At 38.3% G+C, this 23,713-nt stretch overlaps 1 protein-coding gene and 1 long non-coding RNA gene across 2 annotated transcripts; one reads left to right on the top strand and one right to left on the bottom strand.

Annotated features, from left to right (window-relative positions):
* The first annotated feature begins 3,965 nt into the window (after positions 1-3,965).
* Positions 3,966-4,971, top strand: LOC149097780 (uncharacterized). Its single transcript, XR_016204089.1, has 3 exons — positions 3,966-4,135; positions 4,225-4,338; positions 4,877-4,971. It is a non-coding gene; the product is annotated as an uncharacterized LOC149097780 (long non-coding RNA).
* A 630-nt stretch (positions 4,972-5,601) lies between these two features.
* Positions 5,602-23,260, bottom strand: LOC110068702 (uncharacterized). The gene is made up of 16 exons (XM_089279905.1): positions 23,043-23,260; positions 19,631-19,735; positions 18,739-18,895; positions 17,544-17,716; positions 17,102-17,134; positions 16,037-16,193; positions 15,363-15,544; positions 14,142-14,373; positions 13,105-13,304; positions 11,678-11,862; positions 11,492-11,596; positions 10,760-10,957; positions 9,948-10,165; positions 8,513-8,553; positions 7,512-7,608; positions 5,602-7,199 (listed from the first exon to the last, which is right to left on the bottom strand). Exons 2-16 carry the CDS (start codon positions 19,701-19,703, stop codon positions 6,941-6,943), a joined length of 2,310 nt encoding a protein of 769 aa, XP_089136031.1. The 5' UTR covers positions 19,704-19,735; positions 23,043-23,260; the 3' UTR covers positions 5,602-6,940.
* Positions 23,261-23,713: the final 453 nt, after the last annotated feature.

Here is a 23,713-nt window from a genome sequence, read left to right as displayed (position 1 = left end):
CGGTCGGTCTTTCTTTTCTTTATAATCGCTTCTTTTTCAAACTGTTTTGCTCATACTCACTAAATTAATTCTGCAATTAAAGTTAGGAATAACATAATTCCCCCACGCATTAAATTGAGGTCTCTGCCCACTCAGAGTCATTTGAAGCGATTTAAGAATTCAAAATGAATTAAATAGTTTAGATAACTTGCCAAAGAACCTAATTTGAACGGCTATCTTCCTACTCAAAAGAAATGGGTAACTTTTTTTGTTCAAAACAAATGGCGTCCATAAGATTAATGTCTAGATAGAATGTGTGGTCATGTGTTTGTGTTGAAAACAGACTTTGTCTCAACGGGGGTTTGGCGTCCATTGGGTCCCAAAGAGAAGGATTCAAGCCACGCTGAAAATAGATTTGCAAATATACACCAGCATAACAGTGATAAAAAAAAAAGATTCATCAATTAAAATTCATCTTTGGCGTTACAACAAGTAGTGTTTCGAGCCAGCTTTTTGATATTATATCGCACAAATAATTTTGCAGAGGCTTTTGTTTCAATTAATATATTGCCATTGTGGCAATTTCATGGCTGTGTACCTTAATCGCTGCCGAGAGTTTTCAAAAATTTAGTGCTTAATTCAGTTGGTGATTAGAACTTAAAAAAAAATATCTTTGTAGATCTGTGGTTAAGGGCCAATTAAATGATTGGGAGCATACAAGTCTATAACCAAAGATTGACCGCTACAACATTATAAAAGTAGTACTTTTTAAGCGTTTCCAAAAGACTTTTTACCAAAAAAAGTGGTCATATTACAAATGCATAGTTTCTAAGACTGCGGGTTCCATTTATAATTATTTTTCTAGCCTGGAAATTTAAATTCCATGACTTCAAAACACTAACTATTACCAAATTAACATTAGTAACGGACAGTTTTAGAACGCTAATTTTGGTAATCACTTTGTGACAACTGTCATCGAAAATCAGCTATAGTTGTGAATATATCTAACCCTTTCTTTTGCCATGTTTTTTTTTCTGTAAAACGGGCGTTTTTTTTCTGCCTAAAGCACTACTTTAAACTACAACAGATTTTTTACAGTCTCTGAAAAGAAAGACTGTATGCCCCTTAATGTTTGCATTGTAATCACCAATGTTGCCCCCTCGAGACAAACCGATTTGTGTTAATCGATTGGTCTGCTTCAGTCAGGGGTAGATATTCAATTATATTTCATCAAAGAGTGACACAGTGGTGCTTGTGAGGTCTGTATGACGTCATTGATCCATTCTCCACGCGGGTAGGAAATATGCTTAGTTTTCGAGTTGAAGATTTTCCCGCAGATTATTAAAATATCTCAGGAGGACATTTAAAGTCAGCAAGATAATTTTTCACTTAAATTAATTAAAACATTAAAATTTTCCTGCTGAACCTAGATACCCCGTTTTCATATGAAATTTTGCTTATGAAGCTCTTTTTGTCTGTAATCAAAAAAACGTGTATAATATTGGCAATATGAAATAGTATATGATGATACCCAAAAAATAGTAAATATATTCATCAATTTGCGGTTTTTGAATCAATACATCAGAAAGAGTTAAAAGTTTTAAACTTCAGGAATAAAAATTGGTGACCTATGATGTGGGTCTACATCTTATGATATCGACTGAATGATATTTAGATGTTGATCAATAAGCTGACGAAAGAAATCTTATTTTGAGTCGAGCCGTGACGATGAATTCGTTCATTAAATTGCTGATTCCTAACGCTTCGTTGTAAACGGTCCGCAGCGGAACAGAAAGTCAACTTCTGATTTTCAATTCAGCATCAAATGCTTTTAAAGCCAGAGTCTGGGATTTAAAATCGAATTTTTCAGACTTGGCCCAAAGTATGAGTCTTTTTGAATTGTACTGAATTAATTAGCGTCCATTTATTTTGATATTAGTTCTCTGAAACTTACGTGTGATATGTTAATTATTTCATGTTATACTGTTAATGTTTTTCACCCGGTGAGGTTTTACTAGCTTCGATCTGAGAAAATAGGTTTACCATCGTTTAAAAAATCAAAAAAAGCTCACTTATTTAATTAAGCTAACATGCCTTTCAGAAGAAAATCATCTATATTGTTTTGTAGGGAACATTACTGGATTGAGGGACTTGATATGTGTCCGCCATTTTGAGACACCAAAAAGCGGCCATAAACAATGATATACACTAAACTCTGTTAAAACTTCAGGGAAAAGAAAATTGACGAGCCAAACGAGCCGATTGCTCGCTAACAAAGTTCCATTCGCCCTTACTCGGACCACTAAAGAGCTCAGTTTAGCTATCAACATACTGGGACTGTAGTTTATTTGAACGTTTATTTTTGCTTATAGTTAGGTTCTGACACTACGATGACGTCATGTAAAGGCCAACAATTCAAGGAGAAATTAGATGTTGGTCATATGGACCCAGGCCTCTCTCTCTCTTCCAACAGGTATGGCAATGAATATTCAATATTGTCTAACCGTGTTGTCGTCATTCAGTCAGGACAGTACGTAAAGATGATATATTGAGAAAATCACGATTTGTTTTGACCTTTTTGGAAATTCTTATATCTGGTGTTTTTCTGACCTCTTTAATTTATTGACTTCGTCCTTGACAGCCACAAGTCAGCGAAGGATGCCTTTAACTGTATTTCAATGAATAAAAAAAGTATTTTAAATAAATATTTCGTAAAACACCGGGCTTTTATCGCTGTAAAGTAATTAAATTGAACGTGTTGAAGGATGAAAGGAAAGCTCTCCTTGGGTCTAAGGGCTTGCTGTTTTAAACTCATTGCATGTTTTTCTGCAGCGCTTTACCTTTGTGTCCGTGACGGAATACAACCAATTATTCGAACAATTAGTCAAACAAGGCGATGTTTTTGAAGTTCGTCTTCGGCCCCATCCACACTCAGGGGCCGGGGAAATCTGAAAGCGCGGCTTTATTTCTACGGTTAGCTATAGGTCTACCCTGGTCCAAACTAATCTGGATAAATTGTACACCGAATACAGAGCTTTTCGAAAACGCTATTCAAACCAGAGGAATTTGAAATCACCAGCTTTGCGTTTTCGTATGCGGACGGAAAGCATTTGAAAACGGAGCTTTTCAAAACGATGCTGTTTGCAATATTTACTATCGTGTAGATTATCGACCATTTTTCATTAGAATATTATCAGCTGTAACAACACTCTTTTTTGCACTACTTTTGTAATTTGTTGCAATATTGTAATATGTTTGTATCAATAAAATAAACTACAAAAAAAAAAAAACAAAAAAAAACGATGATGTTACGATAATGACATGATCAGCCCTATCCTTTAAGGGTGCACTCAAGCAGTTTAGCAATCAGTGATTGTTTTGTTTTCAAATCTCTCCAGCGTGGTATGGACGGAGAACACTTGTTGGGTCTTCAGAGCGAGAACGCCGTTTTCAAATTTTGCTGGCGTAGTGTGGAAGAGGCCTTGACCTCGGCGAGATAACATTACATAAAAGTGTGAACAGCCGGTAACCCACTGGCAAAAATCTTGTAGTTATTTTTAGATTCGTCTATTTGTCGTTGAGACTTTTCGTAGAATATTTCGCGCCAAGCTCACTGTATGGTGAAGCGACTTGAACAGCGTCACTGAAAATGTAACGTGTCTCTCGGAGACTGGTGATTGTGCAAAACAACCCAGTCTTACCTTACTTTCAATTTTCATTAAAACAGGTGAACATGTTAGGCAATCCCTCCTTTTTTTCACTCCCTATCATGTAAGCAATGTAATTTGCTTGACCAGTTCAAAAGGATGCGAAAATCCCCTGTAGGTGTGGTCCAATTAATTCTGGTCAACTTGAAGCACAGATCAAAATGAGTTTAATTAATTATTGTTCTTCGACTTCCAGGCAAGTTACTACAAAGAGAAAGAAATATCGACCCGCTCCAATTGTCAATACGTAAATACGAACAGTTTTCAGTTTACAGTTTTTATTCGGCTTGTGGAGTGCACAAATCTGCTGAAGAATCAGTTTTTTAACCATTTTCTCTCGGAAGTCAACAGTTACATTAATCACCATGAAGCCAGCATTTCTCCTGGCTATGCTGCTTATTGCTTTAACTTGTTTTCATGTCATCGTTGGAAAGCAAAATACTAAGTCGGTAAGGGAAGATACACGTGAGGCCTTTTTATTTAACTCTTAGCGTACCATGAAGCTTCTATAACTGTTTCTTACCGGCTCTAATTTTAGAAAACAAAGGCTTCAAATTCAAGAAAAACACCGAAGTTTGGAAGCTCTTATAGATCTTATGCCCAATCTGGAAATTATCGCAGTTACTATCCAGGAAGGCTCGGGAAGCGAAAGGTGAGATAAAAAAACAGAAACAGAAAAACGAATTGACACTCTTGCACCCTAACATCATATGCCAACAACAACCAAAAAGTCTAGCAAATTGATCTTATTGCGAGTTATTTATGGCGTAGCAAACTTTCTTATGCTTGCGATAAAACCAAACTTATCATATCTGACTAATCACGACAGGCTTATATAACCAAATTTGCATGAAGGCGTCATTTGGCCAAATCCGTATAATAACAAGTGTTCGATTACCAGTAACTAAAGAGAGTTGATGTTTTGAACTTGGATTCAGATTACGATTAAAAGTATTTTCTTGCAAATTTAGACGCTACATCGCAAGTTGACTGAAAAGCGTGCGGGACTTAGGAAAATATACCACGAAAAGTTGAAGTCCCATCTCCTTTCCGCAACATGTTGTCGCAAATTGCAACATGGCTGTAATACACGCACTAACATTTCTATCTTACAATGCAGCTTTGTGGGGCGCAAAAGTGGATATGATGAAAATATACGTCAAACTGTGTCTTGTTTTTATGTCTTTCAGCTTGCCTACAAGGAAAATGAAAATTGATCAAGCACTGTTCAGTTTTGCAGATTGAATGCAAAAAATAAAATACATGAAACTTGTAGAGGCAAGAAGTTTCTCTGTGTCTACCTCTTGTACTCCGTTTACTGCTCTGCTTTTCTTTTTCACGCCGACTGATCATGTAAAGCTTCTTCATCTCTTACTAGTGGAACAATAGGTGATTACTCTAATATTAAATTGAACGTTTCCCCTCGTTTACGCGTACTTTAGAATCACAAAATTTAAAATGGAAACCGAACTGTTTTCAGCAAACAAGAGATTATCACATAAGGGTGCAGTGTTCGTCACAATAACGAATGCCTCTTTTAGGTATTCTTAAAGCCCATGAATCACGTTGAAGCTTACGACAATTATTTTACGCCAAGAACAAATTATGTGCCGATTGCAGGGGAATTAAAATAGTCGCAGAAAAGTCGTTTTCACAGTTCTAATGCAGTAAATGGGAACGAATCTTTAATGCCTCGAACGTTGGGAATGGGCGATTCCTTTTCTTTGTTTCGTCCCCTTGTGTAATCAACGTAAGAAGCTTTTTAAAATAGCACCCAGAGGTCCCCCGTAGGCGCATAAATTAAAATGATACTGGCTAACATATACAAATAGGCAATATACTTTGCTTGACCAGTTCAAAAGGACTCCGAAATCTCATGTAGATTTAAATTAATTGATGCTGGCCAACTTGAAGCACAGATCAAAATTGAGTTTTATTATAAATTGCCCCTGGTCTCAAGGGGCAAATGACTACAAAGAGATTTATCGACCCATGGCAGTCACTTTAACTGTTAACACGTTAATAACAACAGTCCGTAGTATTCGTTTTTATTTCTACTCAGCTGGTCGAACGTTCAAATCTGTACACTGATTCTATCAGTTTTAAACCATTTTCTCGGTGCCAAAAAGATTGAATATCTCTTGGTTTCGCTGCTTATTTCCATAACGTTTTATGGAATCGTTTTAGGGCGAGTTACCAAGCCTGTAAGCCGGTAAGAGGAGATATACATGAGGCCAATAAGTGTGCAGATAATTCGTAAATACTTGACGACAATCAGTGAGATGAATAAGCTAAGGAAAATTGTGACGTACGCTGTTCGTATCTTTCAGTTTTCCTACATAGAAAATGAAAGTGATCCAGACCTGGAATGTTCTTGCAGCACCGACGCAAACAAAGGAAACAAATTTTAATTTAAATGTGGAAAGCGTATTTGTAACTTATAGTTCGTTTGTCCTTTCCTTTCTATCTTCCGTTTTGTTGTTGTTTGCGACATTTTCAGTAAAATGAACTAATCCTCTTTCTGCTACGACAACGGAGTTTCTGTTTACTTTACTATTTAACTTAATGTTCTGGCGCATCGTAGCACCTCACATAGATGATATGACATAAAACAGAGTATGCCCGTATCCCATTAGAATCAAACTTTTAATCATCTTTAGCCCGTGATTCGAAGAAGCAGATTGCAGATTGTCTGCGCCAGGGTGTTAAACAGTTTTGGTTTCAGAAAAAATATTTGCGCAGCGTCACTGTAAACGGAAACTTGTGTTTCGTGGCCTGGTAATTGAGAGAATGTCATTAGACTTCTTCTCTTTGAAATATGACAATGTTTGGGGCTAACACGTGTCCAATAACCAATACCGTCACTCGTTAGTTTACTAAAATTCTTAACAAGCCGGTAATTATTCATTGTTGATTCTGTTTTACTGGTTCTTCAGTTGCACACCAGTTCTTGGTAGGTAGGTAAATGTGCCTCCATTAAACATGTTTTTCTCCGGCAAACTTGGAAGCTTTCAGACTTAGTTTTAGTTAGAAATGAGAACCAGAAACGACCAGCCGATCGGAGAAACTGGGGCCCCGGGGCTGAGAGCAATAACTCTGGTAGCCCCAGGCGGGAGGACGCGGCCAGCTTAACTAAGCGCCAGCACTGATAAACCAGCGGGCTTAAAGAGAATTCCTGGGATCGTATCAGACTTTGAGCCTATATTACTACTCATCTGGCCTTTGAATTTTGTTTAAAAGTTTGTAATTTTGAGTTAAACGTCCTGAACACCACAAGACAGATTTTCTGCGGTGTTGTTTAAGTCAGGACGCTCTGGTGCATATTCTTCGCAGGATGATCCGCTGGACGCTGACATTGCAGACGCATCGTAGTAAGGTTGATCTTCATCCACCTGGTCCATGTCCAAATAAGGAGTGTCTCTTTGCATCCAGTCCTCTAGATCTTGGCACAGCTCGTTAAAGGTTGGTCGCGTGTCCGGATTATCTGCCCAGCAACGTGTTATCAAATAATAGCTGTGTTGAGAGAGAAATAAGAGAGACCATTTTAGAAACATTCTGTTCAAGTCTCGGAATCGCCCTCCGATACGAACTTCCCTTAATATCTTAGGTCCCGCAACTAGACTGGTAGAAACTACCCTTGGCTTAGTCCATGCGAATCGTAAGCTTTATTCTTTTCCCGGTCCAAAATATTGTTTTTCGGTTTAAAATTAAAGATTACACTTAGTTTACACTTCGACTTTCTTTCTGCAAAATAATGACTCAAAACTCATCAGGTAATTATATAAGTTACTCTTCTCTCCAACTTCAACAACAAAAATGACTCACAACTCCTCTGAGCATGTATCTGGTCTTTCCATCCTGTATCCTCGTTTTAGTTGTCTCATAAGTTCTCTGTTTCTGATTCCAGGGTAAGGGAACCCTCCTGAAAAATGAAACAAGCTCACCTTTGACTGAGAAAAACTGAAATTATAGTGTATGTTTCATATTGCTTTATTTCCAGTCAAACTGGAGAACTGGACAGACCACACAATAAAATTGACTATTTAGTAAAAAATGCTTATAACAAATTGACTTTTGTGAAGTTAAACAAAGTGTGACTGTTTCTAGTCATTCTAAAATGACTACATCTTAATCAGAGGGAATCTGTCTAAAGCTTTTTTCCCTTCAAGTTATTGCTAATGGTAATAGCCCTTTTTACGGTTAGTTTTTCTCTTTTGCAATGTAATCCAACGTGCATGCGAGGCAATTTCGGGCTGAAACTACAAAATAGTGCGAAATTTCTTTACGTACACGCTAGATTATATTTTATTGCAAATGAGAAAAGTTATCCGTGAAAAAGGCTTTTGTAGTAATATCAATACTTAATCGAGTTTGGTTGAGCCACGATTCATATTTTGAAGCTTTTTGACAAAGAAGTTGTCGCGATAAAACTGATAAACAACTGCGAGCTAGACCAGCAGGGTACGATTAGGTATTCAGTCGTGTCCAAATTCGACCAAATATTAGGTCTGGTACACGATATCGCAGAACACCAGGACAGAAGACATGGCCTCTACCCGTGACTATCCGAATTTGGATGCGGTAATTTGCCCAAAATATTATAGAGCAGTTAATTTCGTTGAGCCACGTTAAGCTAGAAGTAAATTATTGCTGGGCTGCTTCTGGTACAAAACAACGCAATTTTAATAACTTCTGACGCAGGCAGAGTAGCTTGAGTAGCTGACCACAGGCAGCTGATTCACAGATTTTTAGGCAGCTTCGTTGACTTGTGAAACGTTTAAAGAAATGAGCACTTTTCTCAACAACAATTTAAAAGGAAAACATACCCAGAGTCGCAATTTCCCAGAGTAAGACTCCATATGACCACCTAAATAGAAAATGTTGGAAAAAATTGTTACGAACTATTTCAAAGATGGTAAATTGTAAGCTATTCCTGTAGCTCAATGGTTAGAGTGTCCAGATACAAGGTACGGTGTCAATGAGTTGAAAGAAGTCTTAGTTTTTGGTCCGAGCAGAATAAACCAAGATAGGATTTGATTTTGATTGTGTAAGCATCAGGTTTGTTGATGTGCGACTACCTCTCTCTGAGGAACGTAACTTAGAAATGATATGAGATTGAAACTTTCGAGGCCAAAATAGAGAGAAAGGTATGCAATAACAATCTAAGCTTAAATTCGTTCACGATTTAAACTACTACATTTTAAGAAATTTAAATCAGAAAAGATTAGTTTTTCAGTTTGAAGATGCGCAGTGAGCATCCTCACAAAGTGAAGGGCGAGAAGAAGTGCAATCAAGCGGAGCCCCATACTCATATAGGAAAGAAAAGGAAACCATGAACTGATTTTTTCATGTCTATCAGGGCTAACGGTATTGTTCGTGGGCGCGTGCGCACGACGACGGCGGAGTCGCGCAAGATGGCGGCCGTACTCCAGCAAATAGGTGGACAGAGACATGCAGCCTTGGTTTATAGCGTCCTTCTTTGATATTGGACATCCCTGTCATGGTCAATTGACACCTGTCAGAACAAGTCATTCGCTGACCAGTATCACGTGACCATATCGCGGGCTCAAGTTTAGAGCTCATCGAGGTCACGTTGTTGTTTGAAGTTGATCGCTGACCAAGTGCTGGTTTTCGATTAGATCGCGGCATCATATCAGGTTAACTTGTTGTAAACAGGGCCGTCTTGTTCGGAAGCCGGTTAACGCTAACCCACGATTAAAAGTTAACCGAAGTATAAATTTTCTTGTATGCAAATGTTTTTCACTGATTTTTTTGTGTGTTGTGAGATTATTCGAACTCAAAATAGAACGCCAAACAATATACAGAAAACTTCACCGCAAAGTTACAAAACTCAAGTCAAAATTCTCGCTTATTCTGGTTTAGCTTAATCGGGCTGAAAGATTCTCAAATACATGCAACGATAATATAAAAAAACAAAAATGTGAAACACACTAAAATATTAAAAAATGGAGCATTGAATCAAGCCTTTACATGTGAGTTAAAGGAGTGACGTCACGGTTTGCTCATCTTGAAAAGTTTAGCCTAAATGTTTCACGTTTGTCTTTTCTAATCCGTGTCAATCCTCTCCATCCTTGACCATCCTTGTTCCTTTTTTGTTTATTATTATCTCATTGGTGTTTTCTATCTTAGTAAACTACTATTTTCAGGCTTCCTTCAATTTGAAGATGATTTTGTACGTGGCCAAAATAACTCAAAATAACGTAACTGAGCTCCTTTAAAGGTAAAATTCAACTCACTTACACGTCACTTTTCACGGCGAAAACACCATCACTGATAGCTTCAGGTGACATCCACCGCACTGGAAGTCTCTTATGTTGACCCGTTCCACGATACACATTCTCTTTCATGGTGCTTCGAGCCAAACCAAAATCAGCCACTTTGACAAGTTTCGTTTCGCAGACCAAGACATTGCGAGCGGCCAGATCCCGATGAATAATATTCTTTCCTGACAAGTATCGCTAAGACAAGAAACATCGATTATCACTGTGGATGCTTACCCACTGTGCATTTACCCATGGTAAACATTCGAGTCTTTTAGAGAGTGATGGCGATAAGTTGATTAGGGCAAGGCCCCGTAGGGAGACTCGTGCACTTACAAAATCAAAAGGACGGGGATGCTCTCGGAAATTTTGAAAAGAACCGTTAAGAGGTACCAAGATCCTGTTTTGTTGGTGTAGCTTGAATTTTTTTTTATCCCTGAGAGGTACCAGTTCTAAAAAAAACACATTAACTGACACTTTCATACTTTTTAATAGAGATGAAGATGATTACTTCGAACACCTTCTACTTATAAAGTTGATTGTCAAATACTTTTTTCAGTTCAATACCCTAAATGTTACCACGAAAGCCTCCGGTATGGACCTTTTAACACTCTAAGAGTTACCAAAGCCGCTTTATTAACCCCTAAATGGTACGACGAGAATCCCTGTCCATTTTGCATGGGAGTCCCTTCCCTCGGGAGTTAATGTACGGGTAATCACAGGGTTTTGACGCTTGGCGTTTTACACCATTAAGAAAAGTCGGTCAAGTTGTAGTTGTCAATTTTTACTCACCATTCCCTGTGCTATTTGCCAGGAGAAGGACAACATGTCCTGAGAAGTCAGAGAATCGTGTTCATCTTCACCGTCATTTTGTTCTTGATCCTCGTTGGCCATCAAAGACTGAGCGCTGTTATTTCTTATGCCAATGTTGCTGTCAGTCCTCGAGAAAGCGACGTTAAGTTGGCCAGTGTCATTTCCACCAGTCTCATTCTGCTGCACGAGTTTAGGATATTAAAGATAACTCACTGATATCAGAGGAACTTGTGCAAGCGGCAGATCGAGAAAAGGAAATAGTGAAGAAGTCATGCGTTGTCTATGGAGCTCAGAATGTATTGACTCGTCAGACAGGTGACTGCCGTCATTACTAATGGCTGAGATTTCGTTTGTATCTTAAGGCAAGAGAGAATGAAGGGTGAGCGAGTGAATCTCCCATATAGGCCATTTTCCCCAAGGGAATTCCTCTCAAGCTATTTTTAGACATGGTACCTAGTGCCTCTGTGGATAATGTAACCACATGCGTTGTATGATCTCGTGAAGGATGAAAATGCGTGCTTAGTCGTTTGGGCTGTCCACATGACGTAAAGCATTGTCTGTATCTAGACTCTCCTGGGATTTCACAAACCAAAAGGAATCTAAAAATAACTTCAGAGGGATACCTCGAGATTAAGGCTTATTTGGGGGATTAACTCATTTACCCTTTATGCTCTCTTGTTTGAGAGCAATACCATAGGAAACATTACTTACACTGCCTCCATTTTCCAGCTGACACAGTAATCTTGTTAGCGGAACTGACGGCGTGTTCTCTCGTACCTGCAGGTATGTTTCGACCCTAGCTTCAGAGTCTTTAACCTGAAAATAGGCCAAAAAATCGCGTTAATTAAAATCAAACTATTTCTATGTTACACTACACACGTATGCTACAACTTTTACCTTTGTTCTTCGTTCTCTCAGATAAGAAAGCAAGTCTCCTTTTGCTGCAAACTCCACAATGAGGAAATTTGCCGTGGACTTGGTACAACAGCCAATCAAACTCACGATGTTCTTGTGTGAACCAACTGCTTTCATCAGTTTAATCTCATCTAAGAAATCGCTTTTCTGCTCAGGACTAGGATCGTCTGAAAAGTTTAAGTGTAATTATAAGACCTTAAAAATGACATAGCAGCCGAAGCTTATCTAGCCTGCAAAAGCATCCGGTTCTTTCGGAGACAAGCGACAGCCGGAAATACATCTACGTTCTCAGGCTTAAGCTTCTCTCCATTACCATGATTTTAATGACTAGGAATATTGCCTGCCCCAAGGATGAGATGGTAGTCATCGCAGTTACTCAAACAGCGTTCTGCCAGGCAGCCTCCCCCTGACATTAATGGAAAGAAGTGCTGCGAGAATTAAATGACTTACCCAAGAACACAACATAATGACCCTGGCCAGGGCTGCAGGCCCATCGCACCAGACTAAAAGTTATATATTGCTATTTATATCAGTTATTACATTATTTCTGTCTTCGAGCATCAGGTATGCAAGGCGTTATTAAGCGTTAAAAGCCGCGCAAGTATTTCTATGAAGCTTATTTATTGAAAGCATTAAAGGAGCTACGTCATGGTTTGCGCATCTTGAAAAGCTTAGCCTAAATTTTTCAAATTCGTCGTTTGTAATCCATGTTAACCTTCTCCATCCTTAACCATCTTTGTTCCCATATCGTTTAATATTATCGCTTAGGCGTTTCATTATCTTACTAAAGCATTATTTTTAGGTTTTCTCCAGTTTAAAATTAATTTTGTATGTGGCTAAGGGTTAACCCTTTACCCCCTAAGAGTGCAAATTGGCACACAAGGTCGTAACTTTGTGAATATTTGATAGATTTCTATGAATTTTTACCATGAAAATTGTCTTGCGAAGATCTGCTCATTGAAGTCATAAAATTTTGACCCCCTCCCATCCAAGACATGGTTGATTACCCCCAGAAGTTTTTAGTTCCTTTCTCGGGAAGCAAATGGAATGCAAGACTTGTTTCATATCAAGCTCTGCACTAAGAGCTGCTAAATAAGCTATAGTTTAGGGGTATACCTAATATAGTAGAAGATTGATACATTTTTGAAGTCGTTCATTTTCCCATTTTAAAGCAATTTCTCTCAAAATGTCTACCTGTGTCCTTCTTAAATGAGCTGATTAGTGGCTTTCAAATGGCATATTGTACCCAGGCAGAGTGCCTTTATTTGCCTATTTGGGAAAAACTGCCGTTCGCCTTAGGGGGTAAAGGGTTAAGGGTGACCCCGACATGGTAAGTTTTTTGCAAGGAAGAAAAGTTCTTTCCTAGTCGGGTTGAATCAACATCCATTCCATAACTCTTTGTAACTTACCTTGCAGCACCTTCACCGCTACAGCTGTTGTAGATTTTAAACTTTTCTTCTTTGATGAAGGCATTTTCATGGTTCCTTTGTACACTTTTCCAAAGGCGCCCTGACCAAGCTCTTCAGATATAGTGACGTCATCGCTCTTTACCTCCCAGGCATCATCCGGGTCTTTTTGCTTTTGTAATTCGTTGTTGTTGTTGTTTTTACTGCAACATCAATTTTCAATGTTCAAAAAAATGTTCAAATGTTTTTTCTCGTGGTCAATAGGGTTAGCTACACCTAGCTAGCTCGAAGGCATGCCACTTAAACTGAAAGAAATAAATTCATCGACTAAACATAATAGGCTTAAAAATCCCAACTGGTGGAAGGCATACCAGTTGGCTATTTACAAGGATGACGGAGGGGTTGAACTTGGGTTTACCGAGAAAAAACTCCAGCTAAGTGGTCAGAGCAGGACTTGAACGCGATATTTCAAGTCCGGCGGCCAAACTACTCGGGCGCGCCGAGAAGAGCTAAAATCCCAAAGAAAAGCATGTGCTGGAAATAATGTAATGCCTCGGAATAGTAATGTATGTATGTACTGTAATTAGAGCGAAAAAGCGATTGCATGGACGTGGTATGAGCATTGAGATAAATGAGAAGCATTGATGGTAAAGTTGTTTCTTGAGAGGAAGGGGGCGAAGTGCAAAATATTATTAAATATACCTAACATTAGCCCAGGGAGAGTCTTATTTCAGAAGGTCACCGTACGATATTTCAGTCATATTTGGAGAAGACAGAACGATTTATTATCGGTCGGAAAGGTAATTTGCGTTTCAATGGTTGGACTTAAGTCGAGATGGAATTTTGACCAACCTGCCAAGTGTTTAGGTTAGGCTATGTAAACGCGAAAAAAACATGTTTTATTTCTTTTAAAAAAGATATTTCTCAAGAATACGCATGAATCGAAAACGTGACAACCATGTTTACGGCTCTCATCTAAACACACTTATTGACCAATGAGAGCGCGCATAATAAGTTATTTTACAAAGAAAAATATAAACCTCTTTCTCCGTCTTTTCCAAATGTAACAAGGAACAGCTAGTCCAATGAACCCAACTGTCACGCCAGCACTAACAGATATAATGACGACGACCAGCATAGACAAGCTTTTTGCATCCTTGCTTTTAAGTTGAGTAGCACTGGGCGCCATTGAAGACATGGACTCATTTTGAAATCTGGTTATGTTGCTTTCCCCCGATACTTGAGAAGGAGCGACTGTTGGTGTGAAATTTTCTAAAGCAAAGGAAATGAAGTTTCTTTAATTGATAATCTCTTGGTACCTTTGGAAAGTGTTCTTTATCTATTTATTTAGAAACTTTGATCTACTATCATAACTCTGTTTTATTTTGAACCGAAAAAGAGTAAAGTCCTGACCAGAGAATGTTTGCGTTAGTGCTTATGAGATTGTTTCGGGGACACAATTATAATGGACGGAACTGCGACTGTGAGGGACGCTGAAACCGACGGTGAATTCAGGCTTACAAGTTAATTGTAAGTTGAGAAATGATGAGAGATCAGAAGCCATCTGCCTCGAAGCTAGTGACTTCTCCTGTCTTCTACTTTAAGTTTCATTTCGTCACTGGGTTGTTTTCTCATCATTACCTTTTCTAGAGTTGTAAGAAAGCTTGTATTAGTTATGGTCAGTAGGTCTACTAGGGGTTCGTCTTAGAGTACCTCTCTCTTTGTATTCGTCTAAGAGTTTCCAAAAGCGAATTTTTCACGTTGTGGGAGCAAAGTGTTAAACTGACATCGACAAACAAAATATATTTTTGCGATCGTGCGATGCTAGAAAGAATTGGCACTTATTCTTATGGAGTTTTTCTCAGGTTGTTTTCCAGCCGAGGGGGGGGGGGGGGGGACTGCCATTTATAAGGGACGGGGTTGCCCGTCGAAATTTTGAAAAGAACCCCTAAGAGGTACCGAGATCCTGTTTTGTGGGCGTGGATTGAAATTTTTTTCACCCCTAAGAGTACCAATTCTAAAATAACACGTTGTCTCCTGTCATCTTTGCTTTGGCTCAGTACTCTAAAAGGTCCTGCAAAAGCTCCCGCTGGGGACCTTTGCGGCCGAACACCCTAAGTCGTACCAAAACTGCTCTTTTAACACGTAAAAGGTACGACAAACAACCCGTTTTTTTTTATATGGGGGTCCCCCTCCACGGTTTTCTTTTCTTGGTAGCTCTTTGCGCCTGAAGAATTGGTCTGTTTTCGGATTTAACTTACCTTCTGGAATAGTAGTGAAAAATAAAAGAAATCCTTTACTTTCTTCAACTTCATCTGTGTGAAATGTCAGCACAGCATAGTCGCCAGTAACAAGAGCTGTCTGTCCGGTTTTCTTTCCACAGTGTTTACCAAGGTTGAGGTTGTTCTCGTTATTAATCGAAGTAATCATCAAATAGTCAAATCTGCAAAGGTGCGTATCAACTTTAACTGCGTGTGTAAGAGCCTTGGTGAACCAATATGTTTAATTGTCAATGCCTGGAGTGATTGTTTATGCACATTGACTTCCATGGTAAATTACCATGGTTAGCTCCATGAGCGGGCAAGATGAACCGAATCCTACGCTGTGATTGGCTACTCGAGCGAGCAAGATAGCGCTATCTTGCCCGTTCGGGATTACCCTAAAGATAAAGCGTTTTTTCCATACAATAAATCCTTTATTGAACGAGCTTGCTCGGGTGGATATTGGCCTCGTTATTTTTTTGCATGTTTATGGACTTCACAAAAAGAGAACCCACCTAATATCAGCCATCTCGACCGAGCAAGCTTGAACTGCAACCCCCGCGGCGCCCGCAACAGGAAGGGATAAAATGCGATCTTCGCTGGCGATCAAATTTCCCGCGATCAGCGCATTCAAACGCCTTGTGTTTTCCTAGCTTGGTATCATCATGACTTACCTGCACTTAGTCTCAGGTTCCACGTCAAAATCCTGAAAAATAATGTTCAATCTTGTGCCTTGTAGAATAGGAATCACATAGAAACAGTCCGTGCCATTTTGATAGTTGTCTGGATAACCAGGACTTTTCAGAGTGTTGTTTACAACTTGGCCACAAGCTAATAAAACAACGTAACCTAGGTTAAACCCCTCTCTTTAATGATGAACATAAATATGAAATACAGTCGAATCCCCCGCAAACAAGCACCCAAAATTTTAAGCCTAGGTGGTCGCTTACGGGAGGTAATCGCTCACTAGAGCTTAGACCATATTAGGTCAAAATTTTGCCTCATTAGCATAGGTAACTGTAGAAACGTGCGCCATGTTTCAAATGTTTTATTCACGAGAAAAGTCAATTCCGTCTCTTAAGTCTCTTCGATAATGTTACAACACCTTATTATCCAATTTACGCTCTATTACCTGTCAAGTGGTCAATAACGGGAAGTTAAAAACAACGACAATTTCAAACTGTTAGGACTAAAAGTGGTGACAGTCGCTTATGCGAGGTAGCTGCTTACAACAGGTTCCAAATATTGTGATTTGACTGGGAAACTTTTGGTATTTTGGAAAACTGGTCACTGAGGAGAGGTGGTCGCTTGAGAGAGGTGGTCGCAACCGGATCTCGAATGTAGTAACAAACGACCGACAATCGCATTATTATTAGCAGCACATATTATTGTGTTTACTTATTACAAATATATTGAATGAGTTTTTGTAATATGTAAAGTTACCTCCAAATCGAGGACAACTGCAAAATAAAAGTTTGCCAAGGTAAAAAAAGAACAAAAGTATATTTTTTAGAAAAGGTGAAAAGAAGAAGGATTGTAGTGATTAATTAAACAACAAAACTTGAGAACTTTGAGTTAAACCAGGTTAAAATACATCATCCGTGACTGTTGCCCCCGCATATTCACTCAGCCCCTGTTAAAACCAGTGGTGTTGAACTTACAAGAAACAATTTTAAGACTAGAAGTCCATATGGAATCTAAAGAAAAAAGTTTGAAAGCATTATGAAATAAAATTTTACCGTTTTCTGGTTGCTGAGTAGTCGTTCTGTTCCCTGTTCAGTTTAAAACAGCCTGACATTAGAATTCAACATTAAAATACAACAGGAAAATACAACACGCTGCAGCTCATGCCAGACATAGGTCCGCAATGACCGACGGTTTTTATTTGGTAAAAATGCTATGGTTATGATTATTTACTTGAATATCATGGTAGCTTGATATGCTAGTGTGGGTAACGGATGTAAAGAAACGAAAGATGAGCAGCCTTATCACGATAAAGAATGCTTCTTCGATATTTTTATCAGAGCAACAAGGTTTTAGAAAAGGTTTTTGAGTTGAAATGTGTCAGACTGGGAGTCCAGTCCAAGGAACTCTTTTCCTCGAGAAAGAGTCTATTCAGAAGTATGGTGCTTGATCACCTTTTTTCGTTCTCTGCTGTGGAGGTTCGTGCTTCGTACTTACCGATTTGAACAGCGGTGAAAACTAGCAGAAACCCTTTTAGTTGAAAGTTTTCGTCTGAGTGGAATCTTATCACGACATAACTTCCATTGACAAGAACTGTGTGCCCAGTCATTAGACCACAGTATACGCCATACTTGTAGCTTTGTTCATTAGAGATCATCAAATGGTCAAACCTAGAAAGCAGAGATAAAGGCATACGTTATGTTTTTTAAGTAGCTGAAAATTTCTTGAAGCCTCGTTTTTTTTTTAATTTGGGTCTTACTAATCCTCCTTGGAATGAATATATGTTCGTTGTAGAGCACCAATTAACTAAAAAGATCTCGGTCACGGTATTTTGAGCTGTTTTGGCGACGTACAAAATCACATTTAAATTGAAGAAAACTAGAGGGAAAATAGTAGTTTACTAAATAGAAAAACACCAAAACGATAATAATTTAAACCGTACAGAAACAAGGATGGTTAAGGATGGAGAAGATTATCACAGATTGCAAACAAACTAGAAGGATTTAGCCTAAACTTTCCAAGATGCGCAAACCGTGGGTAAGTCTTTTAAGCCCTTCAGCATCTCAGGGTTTTTGTTGATTTCCATTGCTCCTGAATCTGAGCGTTTGAGTATCACTATCTCGTAAACTGAGGATCTTGTCAGTGTGATAGTTGTCTTGGTAGACGCATGTCTACCACATTACCTACTTTTACCTACCATATTTTGGGGCGTTGATATGCAAATTTTTGCGCTCCTACGCTGTGGCCGCGTGTGGTAGGCGCGGCGGCCTGATGGCTGGAGGGCTCGTCTCCGAATCGAGCGGTCCGGGTTCGAGCACGACCCGGGGGCATTGTGTTGTGTTCTTAGGCAAGGCACTTTACTCTCACAGTGCCTCTCTCCACCGAGGTGTATAAATGGGTACCGGGGTAACCCTGGGGGTAACCCTGTGATGGACTAGCGTCCCATCCAGAGGGGAGTAGAAATACTCCTAGCGCTTCATGCTACAGAAACCGCGATAAGCAAACAAACATACATACATACATACATACATACATACATACATACATTTTATTGTGTTTTAAAATTAAAAGTACAATTATAACATGCCCGCGGGTAGCTGAGCTAATCTAAGCTCCGGCCTGATGGGCCATTTGGCTCGTATACAGACTTAACCTACTTTGTGGAGTAGGAAATCTGAAGACTGTTATTTACCTGCATGACGGACCACCCTCTATGTAAAAATCCTTAAATGTAATGTTCATGTCCATATCACGTGGAATAGGAATCGCATAGAAACAGTCTGTGTTGTTTGGATAGTCGTTTGGATATCCAGGGCTTTTTAGTGTGTTGTCAACTACTTTGCCACAAACTGTAAAAGGAAAACTCATTTTAAAATCTGACTCGCGCAGTTAAAGAATACAAACGGTACAGGACACTGAATCGCCCGAGCACAGCGGTTCACTCTACTCAACAAAGCCAAAAACAACAACAACAACAACAACAACAACAACAATAACAACAATAAAGAACGTTAACTAAAACAGTTATTTGTAACATGCAGACAAGAAAAAGGACAAAAGAAAAATTATAATATCACTCGAAACCTTTAAATTGGGAAGTAACTGCTCAGAATGCCGTCAATAGAAAGCTCTCTGTTCTAGTTTCCGTCGGTATTATGTTGCCAAATTTCACTAAATGTACAAATAAATTGGACAAAAAAGAGTCAAAAACTACGTAAAATGAAACATTCAACGAATTTTGGGAAGTGGATTATAGTTCCTAAAATTCCATTTTATGACAATGTCAAGAAGTTGCTATGATTATGGTCAAATTGGAAATCATTATCATTATCTTTTTCAGTCATTAATCTTTTTCTTTTCAGTTGATATTTCTTTGCATTTACCACTTTTGGCATATATTTCTTTCTATTGCAGGATAACACCGCCAATTTGTAGCAAGTTCTTGGCCATAGTTTTTCAAAACTCGACCGTATCATTTGGGGGAACGCGGTTACCTTAAACGCACTTGTAAAGATAATGGAGGAAATGTTTGAAAATATTTTCTACGAAATAAGGAAAGCAAAAATAAAATGTATTTCACTTACCTTGGGTATTCGCTTGGCTTGACATAAAGATCCGTGTACACAGCCACAAGATACCGAGAATGACTGGGAACATTTTGTTCTTCTGGGCAGTGCCGTTGAAATTGGCTGAAACAAGATTGATGTTAAATTCACTTGATAATTAAGTTATTTTTAGTTCGTATTTTTAGTTCGTTCAAACCATTTACTGTGTTAAGTTATTTTTGTTTATCAGTACATAAATTAGTGCGCCTCATGACTGAGATATTAATGCAAATAACAAAGGAATTCATTAATTCTATAACATCTGTGATGGCTGGCGGCGTTGTTTGTGGGTTTCTCCTCTGAACACGCGAACTTAGTGTTCTGAACCTCTTTTAATAGAGTCATAATAATTCTCATCATTTCTTCAACAAGCGATTGTGATCTAGAAATCACGCATTATTTGCCCTTCGGTTGATATATAGGAGGGTGAAATAAGCCAACTTGAGTGACACCATAAAAAAATTGATACATAAAGCAGACTGAACATAATTGCCTACGACTCACATATCAATTACCATACATTTCAAAAATTAAATACCTCAAAACTAAAGAAATAACGATATAGCAGAAATATCAAGTTAACAACGTGTAAAGCCATATTGCTTTATGAATTAGGTCTGAAAAAGAATTTTATCCATCTGTTATCGACCAAAAACAAGAAGTTGTAAACTTTAACCAAACTGACAGTGTTATAACTAATTTTATTTTTTATCTGAGTTTGAAAGTTTGTAGCTGATAAGTTTTGCTTCTTTGTTCTTTTGTACTCATGCCTTCGTTCTTACAACATGTGATGAGGGTAACTAAAGGTTTTTGTCCATCTCAAAATTATTACCCGCGGAAATTTTTTCCGCTTTTTGATAATGAAAGAATATTAATTACGACTATGCACTTTTTGGCTTCCTGTGTGAGTGCCATTAGCCTAAACAGTAAGGCGAATATCTCAGCTCTGGTCCTTCAATCTTTCCCACACACACGTCATGGTCACTCGACGAAAAATTTGTTTCAACAAATCACATTTTTCTTTATGATAGACACTTGCGGTTTTATTTTTAAATTTTAATGAAAGGCCTTTGAATGGGAATCGAGTTTAGTCCTGCTACTATTCCGCCATTTTTTGCTTTTTCTTTTAAGGAACATGTAAGTACCTTAATCTTTATAAAATATTGTGTTCTACTGTACGTACGTAGCGTAACAATGACTCGACTTGAACAAAGGAGATTTTTTTCCCTTAAGTCTGGGGTTCTTTCGATACACGTTGATGTTAAGTCCTCAGTAACGTTTCATAAGTTGAATAATTTGTTTATAAGTTGAATAATCGTTTTACGACATTTTGGCTCGGGCATGCGCATGGTCAGGTTTTGGTTAGATGCGTTTGTAATTTGATTTATCGAGTTTACACTTAATTTTGAACTCTGTGAGAATACTATACTGCCTTTACAGAGTCATGTGGCGGATTTTTTAGCCATAGGTTATGACTTTGCTGAATCAATTATTTGTTTTTCCTTGTTGCGACTGATGAATAAGGCAAAATATGCGTGCGGGGATATTGGTTCTGCCAACGTATTATCATAATTAAGGAGAGATCAAGAGATTATCTTGCAACACCACTACTACTGTAACAAATGTGCTTTTGAATTTTATGCTTTCTATAATCTTGGACTTCCACCAGCTGCATCCAGGATAACTATATCAGTTTGTTTGATAACAGCTCCACCGACCTGCCCACGCGAATTTAATGTAAAGTTCCTTTAACGATGTTGGCCTTTCAAGCCATAAACTTTAACTTACCTTTTAAGCAGCACTTTATCTAACTGCAGGTGAAATATAATCCGTTTTTCTCGAGGTTTTGTCCCTTGCAAAAGTCTTCAGTTTTTGTGCTTTCTAACTAACCAGGTTGCGGTTATTTTGTGGTTTCTTAACAGTTAGGTAAGCAAAAATTAAAATAAGACAAAAGTAAACAAAATGTGCGTTGTTCTTTACAGAGAAAGAGTGTGCGAGGTTCGATTTATTCAGAGAGGATGACTTCAGGTAAACTTTTAATTGTCTTGTCGGATAAGTGTCCTCAATGTACTCATTTAAAAAACAAAAATATAAACAGAAAAAACACATGGAATTTTGGTTTCCCTTAAATGGCTCGTTGCGTGTCGAGAAACTGTGCTAGCTGATTGAAGAATCATATTAAATGTTCATTGCGGAGTACTTTTCGGTGCTCAATGCCATCTTACTCAAAACTGTACTGCCTCTTCTTTTTCCAAATAAAAGAAGTACATTTGAAACTGGTTTCTACTCCCGTTGAATATATTTTTGCCGTGCAGTTCACTTTAATTTAAACAGACACCTATCTTTTTCTTTGTTTGACAAGTAAGTTAAACACTTGAATGTTGTGACGGTTCCACGCTAAGTTTGCTCTATGTTCAAATATTAATTTTCTTTCTTAGTTAAAGAAGGTTTATATAAAAAAGTTTTATGCGTTTCTTAAATTTCATTTACAGGTTTGGTAGAAAAAGTCTGTGCGAGTGAGTTCAGGGACGTCAGAAACTGTTGTCGTTCTACTTTTCCCGTTTGAATGAAAGGAAAAAAAAATGTAGAGAAGATTGTAGGTCCCGAGAAGCAACGTCAGTCATAAAATCAGTAATTAAACTTGCGTTTGCTTAGTAACTGTTAGTCAACCACGTTCCTGATGTAGAAGTGAATATATGAAAGACAATATATTTGAACTATCGCAGTTATATACACAACTTAAGCAGCTGTGAAATTAAGGCCTGAAAAGAAAATTTAGGCTTTAACGGGATTCGAACCCATGACCTCTGCGATAGCGCTGCAGTGTTCTACCAACTAAGCTATCAAGCCAGTTGGGAGCTTGTCACGTTGTGAGTTCGTAATATACCCGTAGATGGCGAACAAAAGAAAGGAATATATGAAAGAGCATATATTTGCCTGAACTGCGGAGAAAGATATGAAGACTGATCATCGCAGTTATACACATAACTTAGGCAGTTGTGACATTAAAGCCTGAAAAAAATTCAGGCCTGAACGGGACTCGAATCCATGACCTCTGTGATACCGGTGCAGTGCTCTACCAACTGAGCTATCAAGCCATCTGGGAGCTGGTCACTTTGTGAGTTCGTAATATAGCCGTAGATAGTCTTTCAGGATTTAATGTCAAAACTGTTTAAGTTGTGCATATAACTACGATGATCGTCATGTCTTCAAGTTCCTGATGTTTAAAGTTTAGAACAAGAAACATTTTTATCGGCCAGTATATAATTTTCTGTGACTTATCCTGCACGTTAGACAGTATTCAGTGTGATTTCGATAAAATAAGTCACAGACAAGCCACAAGAAATAGGTTTATAACGGTACGTATAAAAGCTTAAGTAAGCACACAAACCTGCCACGAGAAAATATTGTAAATTACACAGTCTGCCAGGTAAAAATCGTGCAAACCATCTCTTGATCCACTGACTTTTTACGACCCCACATGATTGCTTAGATTTATAAATTCCCTTTCGTAAATATTTAATGCCGTCTCCAGTGAGAAAAGTTGCATAACTACAATGCCTTTCATGTTAACTCACATTTGATGTCAGGACAGGAAAGTTTTTCCTGCCTCCTGCTGAATCCTGATTGGTTACCGTTTTTTCAGCTGCGTCACTGAGTATTTTAGTAGTAGGTAAGTGCAGCGAGTGTCATTTTTAGAGCTGACATAAAACAAATTTGTGGGAGTCACTTGACAGGTTCATTTACATGATGTCACAGTCAGAAATGATTTCTTATTTATTTGATGTGACGAAATGTCAAGGCAACAACGCAAGTTTCACGCCAATATTCTTTTACGGGGGGTCAGTGATCGAGAAAAGCAAAAAGGAACTTTGTGCTTGTCAGATTTATGAAAATTGGTGACAGGCTTTTAGGAATGATTTTGAATTGTTCTTTTTGATGTAATTTTAAGTGTCATTGTCGGAGAAAATCGGGCAAGACCAAAAGAACGAGGTCGGCCGTTTTTCACAGTTTAAAAGCTATTCGAAAAGATTAACAACCATGACATTTGCCGTGGTAGGC

The sequence above is a fragment of the Orbicella faveolata genome, unplaced genomic scaffold (genome assembly GCF_042242905.1).
Source record: "Orbicella faveolata isolate gen_17 unplaced genomic scaffold, um_ofav_v1 contig_47, whole genome shotgun sequence".
NCBI lineage: Eukaryota > Metazoa > Cnidaria > Anthozoa > Scleractinia > Merulinidae > Orbicella > Orbicella faveolata.
The sequence above is the reverse complement of the archived record's forward strand: the minus strand, read 5'-3'. Positions and strand labels throughout refer to the sequence as shown.

Coding starts and splice junctions, on each gene's coding strand:
- LOC110068702 (XM_089279905.1), bottom strand. CDS start 19,703: ATGTTCCCAGTCATTCTCGGTATCTTGTGGCTGTGTACACGGATCTTT. Junction 14,374..15,362: donor TTTCACTACTATTCCAGAAG/GTAAGTTAAATC, acceptor CCTTTGCTTTAG/AAAATTTCACACCAACAGTC. Junction 7,609..8,512: donor CTGGGAAATTGCGACTCTGG/GTATGTTTTCCT, acceptor TTCATTTTTCAG/GAGGGTTCCCTTACCCTGGA.